Below are 18,570 nucleotides of genomic sequence, written 5' to 3' on the forward strand. Positions count from 1 at the left end.
TGGCATTCTTTCTACAATAAAATAAAATATTCTTCAGAAAGTTCTTCCCATATCTGTTGCAGAAGTTCCACAAATGTTTGGCTTTTTTTCACTCTTCTGTCCAGTTCAAACCAGCTTCATGGGGTCTAAGTCTGGAGACTATGCTGGCCACTCCATGTTTTCAAGCTTACCATCTTCTTTTTTCCTGAGCTGGTTGTGGCACATCTTGGACTTCTGTTTTGGGTCATTATCTTGCTGTAGGATGAACCCCTGACCAACTAGACACATACCAGAGGGTATTGCATGGCGCTGCAGAAGGCTGTAGCAGCCGTTTTGATTCAGGGTGTCACTCACGCTGTACAAGTCACAGACCCTGGACCAAAACAGCCCCAGACCATCACACTTCCTCCTTCATGTTAGACAGTTGAGGCCACACACTGTGGAACCATCCTTTCCCCTACTCAACGCCGTACAAAGATCCTGTGCGATAAACTGAAGATTTCAAATTTTGATTATTCAGTCCATAATTCCTTCTTTCAGTCCAGTTGCAGTGTTTCTTGGCCCAGGCAAGCCTTTTGTCTTATTGTGACGTCTTAGCAATGACCTTCTCGCTTCAGCTTGTCCTGTCAAACCTGCAGCTTGAAGTCTTCTCTTCATAGTTGAAACTGAGACTTGCTTACTACGACCACTATTAAGCTGTGAGCCGCCTATCACGCAAGCTGTTAACTCTCAGAAACTTGTCCTCTGACTCAGTTGTGGCTTTGCGCCTGCCAGATCTCTTCCTGTCAGGGTTTGCCCCAGTTTCTGACTGCCTTCTGATAGTGAAGGAAGCTGTACTCACTGACACCTTGACTTTCTTTGGAATTTCTCAGTAGGAAATACCTACATTTTTAAGTCTTATGGTGGTCTGTCTCCCCTCCATTGTTAATTACCCTTTTCTTGCTATTTCTGTAGCAACAGGCTACTTTCTACAGTACAATACTGTTCAATTGATGCTCACAAGGGTATGGTACCACAGTGTGTTCAAACACTGCATTTATGCAGACAGAGGGGGTTGTGAGTAATCCAACAAAGTTGGAAAACCTGCACCAGCTTTCAAGGTTTGATCACCCTCCATTGCTGCAGGACAACTTTACATTTTTAAATTGTTGTTTAATCATTCAATTAAAATTTTTTATTTTTGTTATCCCTTATGTAGCACCAAACCACTCATATTGATTTAAAATTTAGAAAGATTTTCCTACACAAGTTAATGAATTTTGTTTAATTATAATTTCTCCATATATATTTTGTGAAATTGTTACCTTTAGCTGATCGTGTCTCTAAAACAACAAAAAGCCTTTAAAATATAGAATCTGCAAGGTTCTAGATGTTTTACCTGTGTTATCGATTCATTTATTATATAGCTTGCTCCTGCTGCTGTTTTTCGTGTTTTATTGTTTTTAGTTCCCTTTTGTCGCATAACAACGACACCCTGTGGACAGATGAGGTACTGCACCCTGAGTACCCTACTCAGTCACGTCGCTGTTTACGGAAACACTTTACGTCAGCACGTGTGCAGCAGTCCTGTAGCTTCTGTCCAGTACGTGAGTTACTGCATGCTCGCTCGCTGTTCGAAGGAACGTATCTAGGAGGTGGCCGCGTGTTGTTTTTCTGCACTTCGCCCCAAAATATTTATTATTTCAAACTTTTTTCTCTCGAGCGATGAGGGCCCTGTTGTACGTCCATCATGGAGAAGTAGGAGGAGGTCAGTGCTTCATTTTGGCGATCTGACGCTGAGCTGGCTGCAAAACTTCTTGGAACATAAAGGCGAAGGTGCTTATTGTGTCAGTAATTCAACACGGAGCGGATTTTTGAAGTGAGGAAAATGATTTTCTGGAATATTCACTCGAGAACCTGCAGAGCATGGCTGTCTCGGGTGAGTCTTTTGTTTGTAGAGTTTTTGACACGCTTAAAAAGCTGTAATTGTCGACCCACTGGCCTCCATTCTCGCAGACAAAACGGTGTATGTATTACAACAACATAGCTCTTATTGAAGAGAAGCGGGTCTAATTTCCACTATCATATCCTCTTCACTTCCTATTTTGGTATGCCCCGTGGTCTCGCCCTGGTTCTTATTGGCGTTTGGTCAAACTACAGTGGAAGTCAATAGAGCACAAACATTTAGTTGGATTTCATCATGTCTTCTGTCGACTTTCCAGAGCATAACAGTGAATTGTTCTCTCCACTCTGCAGAAATCTTTCATCGTTCCTCTCTTGTTACAGGTTTCCTTGAGGCAGGAAACTTGTTTCTTCTCCACAGTGCCTCCCCAGCCAGTGCCCCCTTTGGCCCAGACCCTTCAGGGCTATCTGAGGGCGCTAGAACCCTTGTTGCCCCCAGAGGAGCTCAGCCACACCCGGAGGATGGTGCATGAGTTCGGAAGACCGGGTGGTCTGGGACCACAGTTGCAGGAGGGGCTGGAGAGGAGAGCCAGACAAACCAGGAACTGGGTGTGTGTCATTATGTGAAAGACAGATGTTTGAGGGGGATATGGTGGCCCGTTGGTGGACATATTAGTACAGTAATGCACAAAATATTGCCCCTTCCAAAGAAAACTCACTTCTTATAAGAAAAGCAAAAGATTGAAAACAAATCCATTTTTAAAAACAGGTTATTAAAAGAGCTGATCCCCATCTTAAGATAATTAAAAACAATAACCCAAAGATTATCATAATATCACATACTTTAAGTCAGGATAAAATGTATTGATCAGTTTATTTATATGAATATTTAAACTAAAATCTTAATAGTTTGGGGGTTTGACCAGAAGTCAGGCATGAAAACACACTAAAGGAACTTGGACCAAGAACCTGTTGTAAATGGATTATTTATTCCTTTTTTATTTAAAGGTAAATCTATAAAAAAAAAAATTATTCATTTAAAAAATGACTTTTCTGGCTTTATGACTTAAATGTGCAACAGCGCTTAATTTCTAGTCAAACTGAATGCATATATAAAAAAATAAGAAAATGATAAGATATATAAATATTTGTTTAGGTGTTTTTCACACTTAAGGGTTTCTTTAACAGCCTCCTAAAAACCTGAAGGTTTGGTGTTTAGGAGTTAAAGTTAGAGCAAAGTAAATGAATGAAAATCAGCATTACAACACTGTCTGTTTTTGGTTAAAGATCATTGTTAAAATCCAGTTCTTAATCAATTAAAATGGATGATTATACTGCATTTTTATTTATATCGCAGCTTATTGAAACCTGTGTGAAGTCCTTTACATAACAACATAGGCAAGAAGAAACAAGTAAAAACATTTGATGCAGAAGAAGCAAGTAAACAGAGCAGTGTAAACATTAAAACATCACTGCAACAGAGAGGAAAAGTAAACCTAAGACCAAAGATAAGTCATATCTTTCTTTTTCTAAGTTTTAGTTTTCTACCATATTTCTCAGACATTGCTGCAGCAAAAATAAAAACAAGCAGGACTGGAGTGAAGTTTTTCTTAAACTTTGTTTCACTTGTGAGATCTAACTTAGACGTTCAGAGCTGATTTGTGTGTCGTTGTGTGTCTCCTGCAGATCACGGACTGGTGGGTTCAGTGGGCGTACCTGGAGAGCAGACAGCCTCTGCCCGTGCACTCCAGCCCGGCCATCTCTCTGCCCAGAAGAGATTATAATGACTGGAGGAGCCAGTTAGTGTGAGTCCACTACTGAAACAGAGGAGATGATGTTAGTTTGTGAAATGACGTGGAAGAGACTTTCTATTTGATACGAACAGTCCGCTGATGAGTTGGTGGTTTTGTTTAAAAATAAAGAGATGTGACGGATGAGTCCTTCACAACTTTTAACTTTTTGACCACGTCTGTCCAGATTTCAGATGTCCACCCCCTGGACGAAGGGTCAGATCATAATAGCGTGACTCATCAGTGAAGGCCACATGCTTACTGATTTTTTAAAAATAAATAAAAACAATGTCATGACGTAAACATCAGTGTCATCATTTCTGGAAAAAGTTAAATCCCGGGGTGAGCACGGGGTGGGGTGGTGGTGGGTCTGGGTAGAAATGAGGAAAGAGTTTGCTTTAACTCACGTGTGATTTCTTTGTTCTCTAAATGTGAAATTTATGTTTGTTGTTGTTCTTTGAAACAGAAAATCTGTCCATCATAACAAAAATATGTTTGTTTCTTCCCAGGTTCGCATCTAAACTGATAGCAGCAGTTCTTGACTTTAAGAACAGAATGGACACGTGAGTCTTTTCAATTTTAGTTAATTCAATTTAACTTTATTTCTAAAACTTAATCAGTTATTACATTATTTATTAATGAAAACTGTTTTTCAAAAGAACAGATATTAAAACACTTATCAGCCACCACATCCCAAACCTGTCCCCATATTTAATAAAAGGAATATATATATATATATATATATATATATATATATATATATGTATATATATATATATATATATATATATATATACCTTGATATTAAATGTGGCCTTTATTTGTCAACTAAATTAACAACAGTTTTGTTGCCATTTGTTCAGATACGTCAGTGATGCTCCAGCAGCGTTTCTGCCACTTGTTTCTATTTTTGTGTTGTTGAATTTCACCCAGCTGGTGTCACCTGGTGCTTCTGTGCAGTATTAAGTTAATCTGAGTCTAAATATATTTGCTCTGATGGTAACAGTATCTGCAGCCTGCGACTGGAACCTGATCAGGAATGTTGGGGTGGGTTATACCCCAGTATCAGAAGTAAACAGACTGCAGATTAGTACTAAATCAGGCTTTATAATGGTTTTGTTAACCCATTATTACAATTTCAAGTGTTTGTCTGAATTTAACTTCTACATGGAAGACTTTGTTTCTCTACTATTTTGTTTTCTTGTTTAATCTACTGCACTGAACTCTGGGGTCCTTCTGTTTTTATGCTAAATCCTTTTTGTTTGCAGGGTGATTACTTGAGATTTGTAGACAGAAGAGAGTTTAATAAGCAGATGCTCACAGCTAAAGGAAGGCTGTGTAACAAATGGGTAGTATGAATAAAAGCCAGTAACTCTGCATGACACATCAAACAACTGCTGCACTATTAATCGTAAATGGACATACTTGTATAGCACTTTTCTAGTAATGTTGACCAGTCCAACCACTTCACACACTCATTCAGACAGAACTTAAATAGTTATGTACTAAGTACTTTGCTCTAAAACACACATTCATACCCCGATAGACAACGACCGGGAGGTAGTTTGGGGTTCAGTGACTTGTCCATGGGCACTTGGACATGTAGTCAGGGGAAGCCTGGAATCAAAACGACTGCTCTTCCTCCTGAGCTACAGCCACCCTTACAGCTACAGCCATTAAGTTAACCCCCAAACACCATGCTCATCAAGTCAAATAAAGATATCCTCAGAAATACAATTGAAGTCTTCAGTGTCTAACTCCAGCCTGCATGACTGTGCAAAGAGGGACAAAACAAGAAAGAAAAAGGTTGTATTGAGCATATTGTAGCAGTGGACCTAATATTGATCCCTGTGGGATGCCTTTACCAAACTACTCAAAGAGAAACTCTGAGAGAGAACATTTGAGTTAGCTGAGATGGGACCCATTCAAACTAACAAAAGCCAGTATATTTAACTAGATACCATGATCAACAGTGTCTTGGATAGTTTAAAAAAAATGGCTGCACCATACAGTGATTGCAATGCGTTTCAGGTCTGAAGCTTGGATTCCTGGTGCAGAAGGATATCATTTGTCAACAGCTGTGTGTTAAAGAAGTTTTTCTTATAGGATTTTGGGCAGATAGGATAGCTTCTATTTTCAGAAGTGGTTATTGGTTTAAGTTTGAAGTAAATATGGAATTTATTGTAGTGAACAGAAGTCTACAAAATAATAACTCTAATATTAACCCCACACTGTAATCCCTTACAAGGATTTTTTTGTCACAGTGTTATAAAAGATTAGACACAGATCATTTCATGTATCCATGTTGGGAAGTATTATTTTGTCATATCATTTCCCCAACATACAGAAAATACAGTAATTGCATATGAGTGTGTTTAGTGATACACAGTTGGACAAATCAGAGCGTTTGTAGCAGCCGTGGTTTGAATCTTGAATGTTTACATGCTTTTAGTATTGATATGTACATATGGTGATATGACAGCTCTCATCTTTTCTGTTGTTATAACATTTTTTATTAAAGCAATGTAAATATTAACAGGGGCATGTTTTCCTCTTTGCTTCTGTCAGTGGGCAGCTGCAGGTCGAGTACATGCGAAGGAAGCCTCTGTGCATGGAGCTCTACCCGCTCCTCTTCTCTTCCTGCAGGATCCCCGGCCCCAAGCATGACTACGTCGCCCACTATGGCAACACTCGACGCTCGCCAACACACATCACAGTGGTCAGGAACTACCAGGTGGGAGGTGCTGTCAGCAGTCAGCCTTTGGTTTTTTCCTTTTTATTAATTGTTTTGCTCATTTATTGATTTCTTTCTTTAGTTTTTAACCCACAAAACTACCAGATGCATATATACTTTGTTAAAAAATTTAGTTTATTCTTTGTATACAAAATGGGCTCTAATTAGCTAATATTTAAGTCAGTTTTTCCATTCTACCAATCACCCAAAACATATGTATATAAGTGGAGGTAGTGGGCAGCGTTATTATGGTGTAAGCTCTACTCTTTACCAAAGGACTAAAGAGGAATCCTAAATGTTTGTTTTGAGACAGAATATCCTTGACCCACTGAGCAAGGGAGGGATGAAGGAGCATATTGCTTCTGTCTCAGGATCAAATGTCTTGCCCGGAGTGTAATGAACTCTGACAGCTCTGGTTTTATTTGCCAGGAGAGAATGGGGTTCCTTTGATGTTAAAATAAGAGAGGTCACTAACTGGGTCAGGGTCCAATCAGATTCCAAACATCTCACTAAAAGCTTTAAAAAAACTTATCCAGAAGGTGGAGATACTTGGGCACTGCCGGCACATTAATGCTCTTGGCCTGCCTTTATGCTCAGCGCGTCGCTGGCCGCTCAGCGTTCAGATAAATCTTTGCCAATCTGGCTTTAGTTAGGTGAACTCTGTGCACCGGTGTCAGCCGTGTTAAGCCATGTTTAGAGGATAAAGATGAAGACAGTCCCATTGGTTATCTGTTGAAATTATCCCAAGGTCAGACTGCTCGTATTTCCAGTTGTCTGTACTGATGTTAGTAATAAGCTCCTATTCGAGGGTATGGATGACATGGTTTTCTAAATGTATCAGGACATGAACTAAATGTATTTTTGCACCTCATCAGTTCATGTCTAAAGACGACGTTAATGGGTAAGTTGTAGATTTGGAACAATTGAGGGAGCACAATGCTGAAATCGCCTCTTTGTGCATAAATTTAAAGGTGATTTATGTTACTATGAAGCATCAGTGATATTGTTTCACATTGAAATAGCAGTAAAGGATTAAACATAAATAAAGCAACAAGCTAATAATAATAACACATAACCCTTATCAGATGCTTTCAGTGATCTGGTGGCAATCTGACTAAGCTGGACTTAGAAACTTGCACTCATCAGCCACTTTATTAGGTACACCTGGCTAGTACCGGGTTGGACCCCTTTTGCCTTCAGAACTGCTTTAATTCTTTATGACCTAGATTCAACAAGGCGTTGGAAATATTCCTCAGAGATTTTGGTTCTTATTGACAATAGAGCATCACATAGTTGCTGCACATCCACGATGAGATTCTCCTGTTTCACCACATCCCAAAAGATGCTCTAGTGCAGTGGTTCCCAAACTTTTTATGCCACAACCCCCAAGATAACACATTGGTGGTCTGCTAACCCTTCTGACAGCTGGGACAATGCAAAGTCCTCCCGTTTTCTCAAGCTGATAACAACTGTAGTGTAATTAAATCCTAACAAGTGTAACATTGAATTCTAAACGAGCTTAAAATGACTTAAAGGTGGTATTTTCAGCTGCTACTATCTAACAGCCACCACTGTTTTACACAGCCATCAGTCAGATGCAGTGACTCCATAAAGACTAACTTGATCCCCAGTTCAGTCTTGAATGGCCAATACTTCCTTTGTATATCGTGTTTTTTTCGGTCACTTCCACAGATATTTTTTAGTTAAAGGAGAGGAATTTTAAAAGAAGGGCAGCGACTGTTTGAATGACTGAGTTTGCTTTAATGAAGCTGATAATGCTGCATGTCTCATGTCTGAGTTACTCTTCTAAGACTCCAGTACGTTTTCCCAGTAATAATTTGCCTGCTGGATTTGCTGCATCAATGTGTAACAGCAGTATGAGAGAGTTGTTTTATATATATATATATATATATATATATATATAGTTTCTTTCTTTACATTAAAAAGTACTTAACATGATCAGTATTTAAATAATAATGGAGCTTCTCTTGACAAGTATCACTGCTTGTAAACTCGCTGGCAGCTAAAAGTCTTTCAGTTCTGTTTTTTACTGGATTTTTATTTTGTACTCCTAAAAGATGGTGAAAGGAGAAGGCTTTTGAGCCAATTTGAGCCACTGTGGGCCCCTGAGCCAGGCCATCAACCCCCCACATCTGCTCTCCATGCACCAAAACATGGCAGCCCACTGCTTTGTAGTACAACAGAGGGGTAAATGCAGAGCTGAAGTTCCCAGAATTATTATTATTATTATTATTATTATTAAGTTATTGGTCGATTTTAATATGGTATACACCATTGGGAAGCTAAGATTCTTGCGATTTGAATGATGTATACCATTCAAGGCTACAATCATAACTGTAGATTCAGTAAACACTTCAGACCAGTCACAAATGCATTTTATGAGGGATGCACCTCCCTAATATATTGGTTGGGGAGACACTGCCAGGGGTCTTTTATAGTTTATAATCATGTTGCAAACTATGGAAACAACAACTTGAAAACACTTCTTAAAGATTATTTCAGCTTTAGCTCCACTGGGAGTAACGTTTGCTTTCTTATTCTTTGTAAGCCGGTTGTAATATTATGAATGTCAAATCTTTGTTAATCAGTTTGTCATTCAGTAAATTTTGACTACAAAAAAAAATGGCTAAACCCAACAGTGTTCAGGGGATGGTTTTACAAGTTCATTTTTACCATGGAAGTTTTTCTTTCTAACATCTTTCCACTTCTGAAAATCTCATCCTTAAACCATGTTCCTCCTGCTTCTAGTTCTTCCAGCTGGAAGTTTATAACAGTGACGGCTCGCGGATGACAGAGAGTCAGATCCACGGGCAGCTGCTGAGGATCAGGTCTCAGTCCTGGAAGACCGACAAAGAGCCGATGGGCATCCTGACCAGCGAGCATCGTCATACCTGGGGAGAGGCTTACAACCGGCTGCTGAGAGGTGGAATCTTAACCACACACACACCTACAAAATGTGTCCGTGTTGAATTTAATACTATGCTTTGTTGGTTTATTGGAATTTTGTTAGCTTTACAAGTTTTAAGCCATTGATTACAAACAAGCTAGTACAGCTAATCCCACTTCTTTAGCATTTTGTTGGAAAGTCCAGAGTGTGAAAGGGCTTCTTTTAAATGCACGTACTGCAGAAAAATTCAGTGTGATGCAAAGATAGCACAGTTTTTCCCTGTTCTTTCTTTTCAAGAATGCAGCTCATGAGACGAATTGTTTTCAGGTGTCAACGTCAGAGCTATCCCTTTCCTTTTACTTTCATGTTTAGTTCCACACAAACGTTTCAGCTCTGAGACTGAAAACCTACCATTCACAAAGTAATTTTAGCCTTTTTAGCTTATTTAGGGGTCGTACTGGAGCATGCTTCGAAACTTTTGGTACTTTTGTAGTTGGAGCTAATGAAAGACGATCCCGGATTATGGCAGAGCGACCTTCAAATAGAACCCACTTTCTCTTGTAAATCGGAGGAATTTTCATTGTAATTAGTGAGATTGTTTCAGTATCAGTTTATCATTTCACATGTTGGGTTTGCTCACCTTGTTGTCACACATGTAGAAACTCAATAACACAAAGACACAGCACAGATTGTTGGGGAACAGTGAAGTGGTTTGAGGATTTGTAGTGTCTCTTACTCTGATTTTAACTCAAGGTTCAGACTTACTGTCAAGTTAAATGTACAGTGACTTAAAAAACAACAACACTGCAGCCACAAGCAAATTAATGCAACATGGATCTGACAACACGTGCTGCAGTTATAGAAACACAACACGTGTGTTTCTACAGAGAAAAAAAAAACACATTAGAACAAATCTGAAGCCTAAAATGATTTCAGTAAAGAAGAAATCAGTAAAAACTTAAGTTACAGAAACAAACTTAAGTTACCAGTACCAACTATTACCCACTGTCTGGTCATCAGAAAATGTGAAGTGTATGAAAAACATAAACTCTAGTTATCTGTCCCAAGCAAATCATTATGGTTGGCCCAAATTACTGGCCAACAGGGTTGTGCAGAACCTTTATAACATGGTGTTGAGGAAATCTGCTTCATCTGAATCGGGTGTGTTGAAGCAGGGAAGCAACTAAAACCTGTTGGATAGTTACTTCTTTCCCATTTTGAATGCATTTTAATTCCAGAAAAAGATAACAAAAGTCCACACAATACTCAACACTGGAATTGTTATCTTAATATGGTGGTAGATGTGTGTATTTTGCAGTTAAACATATACATAGTGACAAACTTATTCAAGGTGTGTGCCAGCAAAAAGGCTGTTTTGGGGGCTTGAATGTAAGTTTAAATTGTAAACACTTGGTTTTTATTTCCTTTTTGTTTCTTTCTGTTTCTCTTTAGACAAACTTAACCAGGAGTCAGTGCGGATGATAGAGACGGGACTTTTCTCCTTGTGTCTGGACTCTCCAGTCATGAGGATATCAGATGAGAAGTATGTACACACACACACATACACACCCTCAGGTATTTCTATGTTTGCTAAAGTTTGATTGTTGTGCAATCCTCCCTCTGTAGATATCATTGTGTCATCTGTTGACATTTGGCAGTAGTGAACAATTGCCACTTCCTGTATTTAAACAGTATCTACAGATTGTAGATACTCCAATGTCTGAGATCTTGAATAATCTTGGGGTGAACCACCTTTTTAATGGAGGCTGTTCCTACTTTGATTGACAGGTACGCCAGCCGCAAGGCAGCCCAGGTGCTCCACGGAGGCGGGACTTTCTCCAACAGCGGAAACCGCTGGTTTGACAAAACGCTGCAGGTGGAAAAAATGTCATTTGACAAGCTTTAATTAGAAAGACGGATGCTGCATTCACTGTGGTCTGACTCTTGTGTGTTTGTTGAACAGTTTGTGGTGGGTGAGGATGGTTCATGGGGTCTCCTGTATGAGCAGGCCACAGCTGAGGGTCCGCCCATCACAAACCTGCTGCATCACATCCTGGAGTATTGGTAAGATCAAGAGTCATTATTGGGGTGATTATATGTTTAATAACCATTAATGCTAGTGGGATTTGTTTATGGGTCAGTCATTAAACCATAAAACCAACATCAGTTGAAGTTAATCAAAATGTTAGATCAGTAGTTACATGATATAAATTTGTTCAAGTTGAAATAAGTGAGAAAACACTTCCTATTTACATTATAGTAGCATATGTCCATTGTCGCTGTTCAGAAATTGAGCATCTTAATAAAAACCCACAGAAGTTCTGTTCAGATGACGACTAATAACAGTGACAATGCTAACCAGGCTAAGTTAGGTTATCTCTACACTTAGAAGGAAATGTTGAGATAAAGACACAAAAATCTGCTGCTACAAGTGATTAAATGACTTTGTCTGCTTGTCGATTGCATTGGTTGTGCATAGTCTCTATGCTAGATGCAACCAGGTATCCAGAATCCATTTTGTTACTGATGATTTAGGATTGTGTCTAAATACAGTCTCACAGTGGATCTTGACCATCTGTAGTCAAGCAGTCATGTTTTATATTAGTTATTCTTACCAGTAAGAAGAATATATAGGGTTTTTGTTTGTAGTAGATGTCATATGTGGATATGACTGACCTTTAAACTTGTCTGTTAGCTTTTGAAACATCCTGTTAGATCAAGTTTCTATGTAGGAGGGCCTAAAGCTGCAGCTAATGTGTCTTTGCAGAGCAACTGTAAACAGATTTGGCTAAATTACAAAGTGATTACTCCTTGTAAACAAAGGGTTTGTTGAAATGGCTATGATACAGAAAATAGGGTCCAGGTGGGCTTCATTTCTACTTCATAGTCCCACCTATTAATATTTATTTCTTTTTTTGTCCACAGCGAGAAACCAGACCCTAAAAGAGCTCCGCTGGTTCCTCTACCAATGCCCAAGAAGCTTTACTTCCACATAGACAGGGAGATCAAGCGGGACATAGAGCAGGCGAAGCAGAACCTCGACATGTAAGGCTCCTGTTTACTCACTCAGTACATGTGTTGTCATGATGAGGGCGGAGCAAATGTTAACACTGACTTCAGCGAACCTCTGCAGCTCTGAGGTAAAGCCCTCAGACTGTAAACACATCCGTCTTCTCCATGTCTCTGTTTATGTAACCTTGAAAAAACATCATTTGCTTATTGAAAGTCATATCTCCGTTCATCCAGTGCTTTCATGACCACAGCCTAAACAGGAATTTTCCGAGTTCTCTGTAATTTTGTTGGGTTCATAAATCATTTAACTGCTGACATCTAAGTTCAGTGTTAAAACTGTTTTCTCTCATGGAAATAAACATTTTTCTCTGTGGATATAAACAAGATAAATGTTGATTCTGCTACCAAAATGTGGCTGTGCTGATTGATATTACATTATAAGGAAAGTTTTGGCCAGCTTTTTAAGCTAATTAACTTGAACACGACAATGTAGTTGCAAACAATTACTTATTGATATGTTTTTATGTATGTGCGAAAATAACAGTTATTGTTTAAGTTAGATTTATTGCAATATCTACACATTTATTATATAAAAAAAAGATTTAAATATGCTTAGAACTGCTTTAAAACTTGTGTAGAAGCTTCTATATACTTCTCATTAATGTCCTGGTGGTCCTAATTAATGAAAAAGTCCAAAATTAGGCCCCTAAAAATGGTATTTTTGTCCAGTCTGCTTTATAGTTCACGCAGTCACTTCAGCTTCTTTTAATTATTGTAAATAAATAAAACATGGGCTAAAGACATGACAATTTAAAATAATCATAATCTGATTATTGAAAGGTGCAGTGTGTAAAAATGACTCACCTGTAGTGGTAACGATATTTAAAATAAATTACTTAAAATACCGAACACACCTTTGAGTGGTGGACAGTAGCCTGAATTCTTCCAGTTATAAACTTATTTTTATATACAAGTGGATCCTGTGGCCTCAGATACTTGTTGAAAACTTTGTACATGGGTACTGTCTTCTTTTACATACCATTAAGGGGTGTTACTTATATCAGACGGTGCTCTAGCACCTATCAGACAAAGCCTGTACTTGTAGTTTTTTAAATGGTTGCACAAGTGAACATTTTAAGAGAGTAAAGCCATAAATTAATTTAGTAAAGTGATTAGATACCTGTAGAAACACAGTTTTTAATGATGTTTTAAAATTTTCTGTCATAGACCTTTGATTTTGTTACACATAACAAATTTAAGACCAAAGTATTGATCCCTTCAAACATGGGACCTAATCAAATCTTTTCTCTAACAAGAGCCGTCTGAAAACCGTCTACAGGTTGGTTTGTGAGCTATGACTTTAGATTAATCAAATCATGAGTCTAAATTTATCTTTAATATTTCTTGTAGACTGATCAACGACCTTGATGTCAATGTCTTCAACTTCAAGAAGTTTGGCAAGGAGCTTCCCAAGAAGCACAACATGAGTCCGAACTCCTTCATCCAGGTCGCTCTGCAGCTTGCCTACTACAGGTCAGAACCAGGACATCCCTAAAACAAACTTCAGCAGGTTTAAAATCTAAAGTCTCTTTAATGTTTTTTCTTTGAAACCAACACAAGAAGCAAGAAAGCTACATTCATTTAAAAAGTTACAATTAAATTTTTTGGTATTTTTTTCTCATGTATTTTTTTATTTTTTATTTTCTTTTTCTGTTTAGGTCTTTATAACAAATGAGAACAAGGAGCTTTTCATTTTGTAGTATTTGTTACTGAGGATGACTTGTACACATAGTTCCCCTCTCTCTGTTTAGATTATTTACTTCCTTCCAGCTGTAGCTGCTCAGGAGCAACAGCTGTGAAATTGTAAATATAATGTGGAATCCCCTTTTAGTTATATATATTTTTTTAATCTGTCGTCTCAGATTGTGATTTCTCACATTTTCTAGAGTGACCTTAAGTAAAGCACAAGATTATGTAACTAGAATTTCATATTGACAATAAATTCTATATAAAAGTATTCAGAAGATTTTTGTAGACACACAAATGTGTGAAAAATCCTCTGGAAATGAAAGTCATCTATTTGTTTCTGCAGATAGCCCACAGCACCCTTGTTTGAACATTCATCCTTTTTTTCCTGCTCATTCATACTGAAGTTGTACTGGCAACAGGACAAGATAGCCCCCAGTAAAGTTTTCCAGCTGCTCCAGATGAGTTGTTTAATCTCTCCAGGGTGCTCCTCATCCACCCTCGTTGTCCAATCAACTGGACATGCTTAGAAAAACGCCAGTGGAAGTCAGGTATATAAAGAATCCTTTTATCCAAGCTCCCTCTGGGTGTCTGAGCTCCTCTAACATTAATCCTGACTCCTTGTAGCTGGTTGTATTTGCAAGCTCATTCTTTCCTTGACTGCTGCTAATTAAAGGTGAGGGTTGGAATGTAAGCTGAGGGGACAGAAACTTTGCCTTAAGGCTCAGCTAATTAGAAACTGTAACTTTCCAGTCTCGTATATGAAATAACCAGTTACATGTGGTTGACCCTCTTTTGAGCCTTTTAATTAAATCTTGCAGAGTTCACAATGAGGTCTGTCCAGCCTGTGATATTGCCTCCCAGAGGATGTTTCGTAGAGGAAGGACAGAATACATCCGCTCGCCCACAAATCAGACGCTGAAATTCATTCTGGCCTTTGATGATCCATCTGTATCGGTGAGACTTTGTATTCAGCAAATGTGTTTTATTGGCCTGTTCATGTTATCCAGGTGTGAGATGTTTTGAAGCGTGTGGTCATTGTGCTTTGGTTATGTTGTTGCAGCGGGAAGCAAAAATCCAGCTGTTCACAGAAGCTGTGGATGCCTATTCAGCTCTGACTGCGCAGGTAAGCAGCAAATAAACCACAATGATCTGCTTTAGTCTGCTGTTTTTATTGTGTTTTTTTTTTTTACTTCCTGCTGCTGCTCAGGCACTAAAGGGATACGGCATTGATCGCCATCTGCTGGGGCTTAAGCTGCAGGCCATCACGGAGGGACTCAGCATTCCTAAAATCTTCATGGATACGGCTTACGGTCTGGCAACGCACTGGAAGCTGCGAACAGGACAGGTGTGCTTGTTGGAGAAATTTCCTACAAAAGATATTTACACTGTAGCTCAACAGGAAGTGGGAACAGGAAGAGCAAATATAACAATGGAAATTCTCTAACTGATGTTTTTTCTTGTTCATGTGATGTTCTCCAAATGGGGAATTTCCAGCTGTTGATCTGCACCTCCTCTCTGTGTTCAGACGACATCAGTCAGACTTGAGGTTTATTTTAGGTTTATTTGATTTTTATGGTCAGCTTTCATCTCCCTGATTTTGTTGCTCCAAAACACTTTTTAAACTGTAGACGAATACTCTTGAATTTTATTCAGATTTAACTTTATACTATTTCATATTGAAACGATACCAAGAGGGTAATTCTGTTGAGCTGGGTGAAGTAAGACAAGATGTCTCAATAGAGAATTAGGTGATAGAAGCAGCCTTGAGAGAGAAATCTGAGGAAAGAAGTTGTCTCCTTGGTCATTGTTGAGGATTTCCACTTTATTTTCTTCTTCAAGCATAAGAGGCAGCAGTTTTGCCAAAACTGTCAGATAAAATTAAACTTTTTTACTTTTGATAAGTATTCTTAATTTACCTTTATTTCTGTGCACATTTTTAACTCCAGTCCATATGAACTTGGACTTAATGAATTTAACAATTTGTGGGGGCTTTTTATTAATAAGGGAGGGTGGAAATCTAAAATTGTTTACATCTTATATGCAGTTGCACACAATTAATAAGTAGCTTTGTTACCGTGGGTAAAATGGACCAATATAAAATGTAAAAGTTTGCATGGTTTTCAGATGGATGCAACAATCTTACAATAGGTGAACTGTTTAGGTCTGAGACCCCGACAGGAACCAGGCAGAGTTGTTAGCAGGATCTCCAGACTTCAGGATTTATTGTCATTGTCATAGATGACAACAAAATATCTGTTGGAGCATCAACATTGGCCAGCAATGATGCAGAAGTGCAATGGAAAGCTATATGGAATCGTGCAACAACCAGTGTACAGTTATTGTGTTGGGATTTAGTTAGTCCATGGCTGGGTTAGTGTCCAGAGATACAAGACTGGAAAAGGTGTAAATTAAATCCAAAACAAAAATAAAGCTACTAGAGAACCATTGTCTTCCAATGCCTCCATATTCCAGAACGGTTGCCAAGTTGTGAAAGTGTGTGAGTACAATCATGGTAAAGAAGGCTGAAATACAAATACCACTAAGACTCACAGATGGAAGAATCCGGATTGAAAACAGGCTTTTCTAAGATCTTCTGGAATGAGTGACCTTTTTTTTTTTACTGATGAAATAAATTGATCTGTGCTGGAGCACTCATCAGACTCTTCCATTGTCTGTGGGGTTCTGCATGTTTTTCTTTTCTTTTGTTTTGGGTTTTCCACAGTAGGAAAAACTGCACGACTGATACCATTTTCAGTTGAGTCGGTACTATCCAGTGAGATGGAAAAACCACATGTTTTGTTTTGTTTTTTTTTTTGTTTTTGTTTTGTTTTGTTTTGTTTTGTTTTTTTTGCTAATTTGTTAAACTTGTGGAAAATGAGGATGACTAAATGAGTTGGGTGATTTTTTTTTTAATTAAATAATAAAATGTGGAAGCTTTATGGCTCCTGCCAAATGAGCCTAGACAGAATTTCTTGTCCAAAATCAACAGTGAAACTTATTTGAAATTGTCAATTTAATTTTAATCCTTCTCTACAAAAGTCTTATATTTTCATTGCTTCTCTGTTCATCAGTTTTTTTACTTTTTCCCCTTCAGGTGCCTGCAAACACTGACAGCGTGATGTGTTTCGGGCCGCTCGTTCCCGACGGTTACGCTGTGTGTTACAACCCCCAGGCAGACCATGTCCACTTTTCTGTCACCGCCTTCAACTGCTGCGAGGAAACTAATGCAGAGACGTTAGCGCGCACTCTGAGGGACACCTTGTGTCATCTGCAGGAGATGCTGCAGCCTACTGTGTAGAGCTGCATCATCATCTTTATCTTAAAGAAAAAAAAAAAGGTTTGTGTAAAACATTTTGTACAGCTCTTGTTGTCATGTACATCTCGATATGCCTCATTAGAGCTTTTGATTCCGAAAGAGCCTGAAAAACTAAACTCTGGCTCTGAGATGCTTTTGATACTTTTTTAAAGCTTTTCATAAAGTAATAAATCTTTCTGCATGATCAAGTTGTTTAATGGCTGCTTCAGTGGATTCATCTGAAGGCGTCTTGCGATTACAGTGAAAGCAAAAACAAGGTTTAAGCCGACCTGACACTCCAGCATTAAACTGACACCACTCCTTTTACACCTCAGGATATCACCATCTGCCTTCTGGTACCTTCCACTGAGAATAAATGTTTGATATGTTTACTCAGTTAATCAACACTTTTTGGAGCATTTGATTTTGTAGGTTAACATGAGTGTTTTAATTGGACCAAAGGACATAGAGCAGGTGTGTGTGTGTTGGTGTTAGTCTAAAGAAATGACAGGTGTTTTCTGTTCCGGGCTCAGATCACCTTAACTTCAGGATGTATTTTGAATATAAGTTTGGCTCCTCAGAGGGACGTGTCGTGTAGTTTTTCTGTAGGATTGGTTAATAAAGCCTATGATCACCAGTCCTTGTTTCAGTGTGTTTTGTGTGGGGGGCTGAAAAGTAAGATAAGTAGAGGGCATTGCCTATTTTGTACTCTCCTGAGTCTTTGTGTTCGGTGCAGATGTTAGAGGGCTGTTTTATCTAAGACACGAAGCAGGGATACAGCAGACTTGAAAATATATTTGACATTCTTAAACATGGATCTATTTTAATTGATAAAAAGAAGATTGTGAAACTTAACTCAAAACTAGACCAGGAAAACAACAAAAGAATAACTGAACATTTTAGCACTTATAAATAATTTTGCAGCAATTTTAATTGTCATGGTATTAAAAATAAAAACAGCTGCATTTCAGGAAAGCTAAATTCTCAAATGTTTGTCATATCTTACATTTTTGCAATTCTGTTGTTAATTTACAGTGTGTCATCATTTTGTCACGTCATCCAACCTTCAGAAAATTGCTACATGAAAATCTCATGTAAAATATTGATAAGATTTGTTTTTTTTTTCTCTTATTGATTAGTTGTAATTAAGGTACACTTCACATCAATATGGGATTTCGTATACCCTACCAATCTCTTTTAGTACAATTTCTTTTTTAAATGA

The 18,570-nt window shown here is 38.3% G+C and overlaps 1 protein-coding gene across 1 annotated transcript; it reads left to right on the forward strand.

The window, feature by feature from the left end:
• The first annotated feature begins 1,523 nt into the window (after positions 1–1,523).
• cratb (carnitine O-acetyltransferase b) lies at positions 1,524–17,983 on the forward strand. Its single transcript, XM_042012470.1, has 15 exons — positions 1,524–1,897; positions 2,245–2,469; positions 3,547–3,665; positions 4,160–4,213; positions 6,219–6,384; positions 9,154–9,328; positions 10,745–10,835; positions 11,081–11,168; positions 11,256–11,356; positions 12,218–12,337; positions 13,715–13,837; positions 14,872–15,007; positions 15,114–15,176; positions 15,261–15,398; positions 17,148–17,983. Exons 1-15 carry the CDS (start codon positions 1,847–1,849, stop codon positions 17,349–17,351), a joined length of 1,854 nt encoding a protein of 617 aa, XP_041868404.1. The 5' UTR covers positions 1,524–1,846; the 3' UTR covers positions 17,352–17,983.
• Positions 17,984–18,570: the final 587 nt, after the last annotated feature.

Source organism: Melanotaenia boesemani, chromosome 17 (assembly GCF_017639745.1).
Source record: "Melanotaenia boesemani isolate fMelBoe1 chromosome 17, fMelBoe1.pri, whole genome shotgun sequence".
NCBI lineage: Eukaryota > Metazoa > Chordata > Actinopteri > Atheriniformes > Melanotaeniidae > Melanotaenia > Melanotaenia boesemani.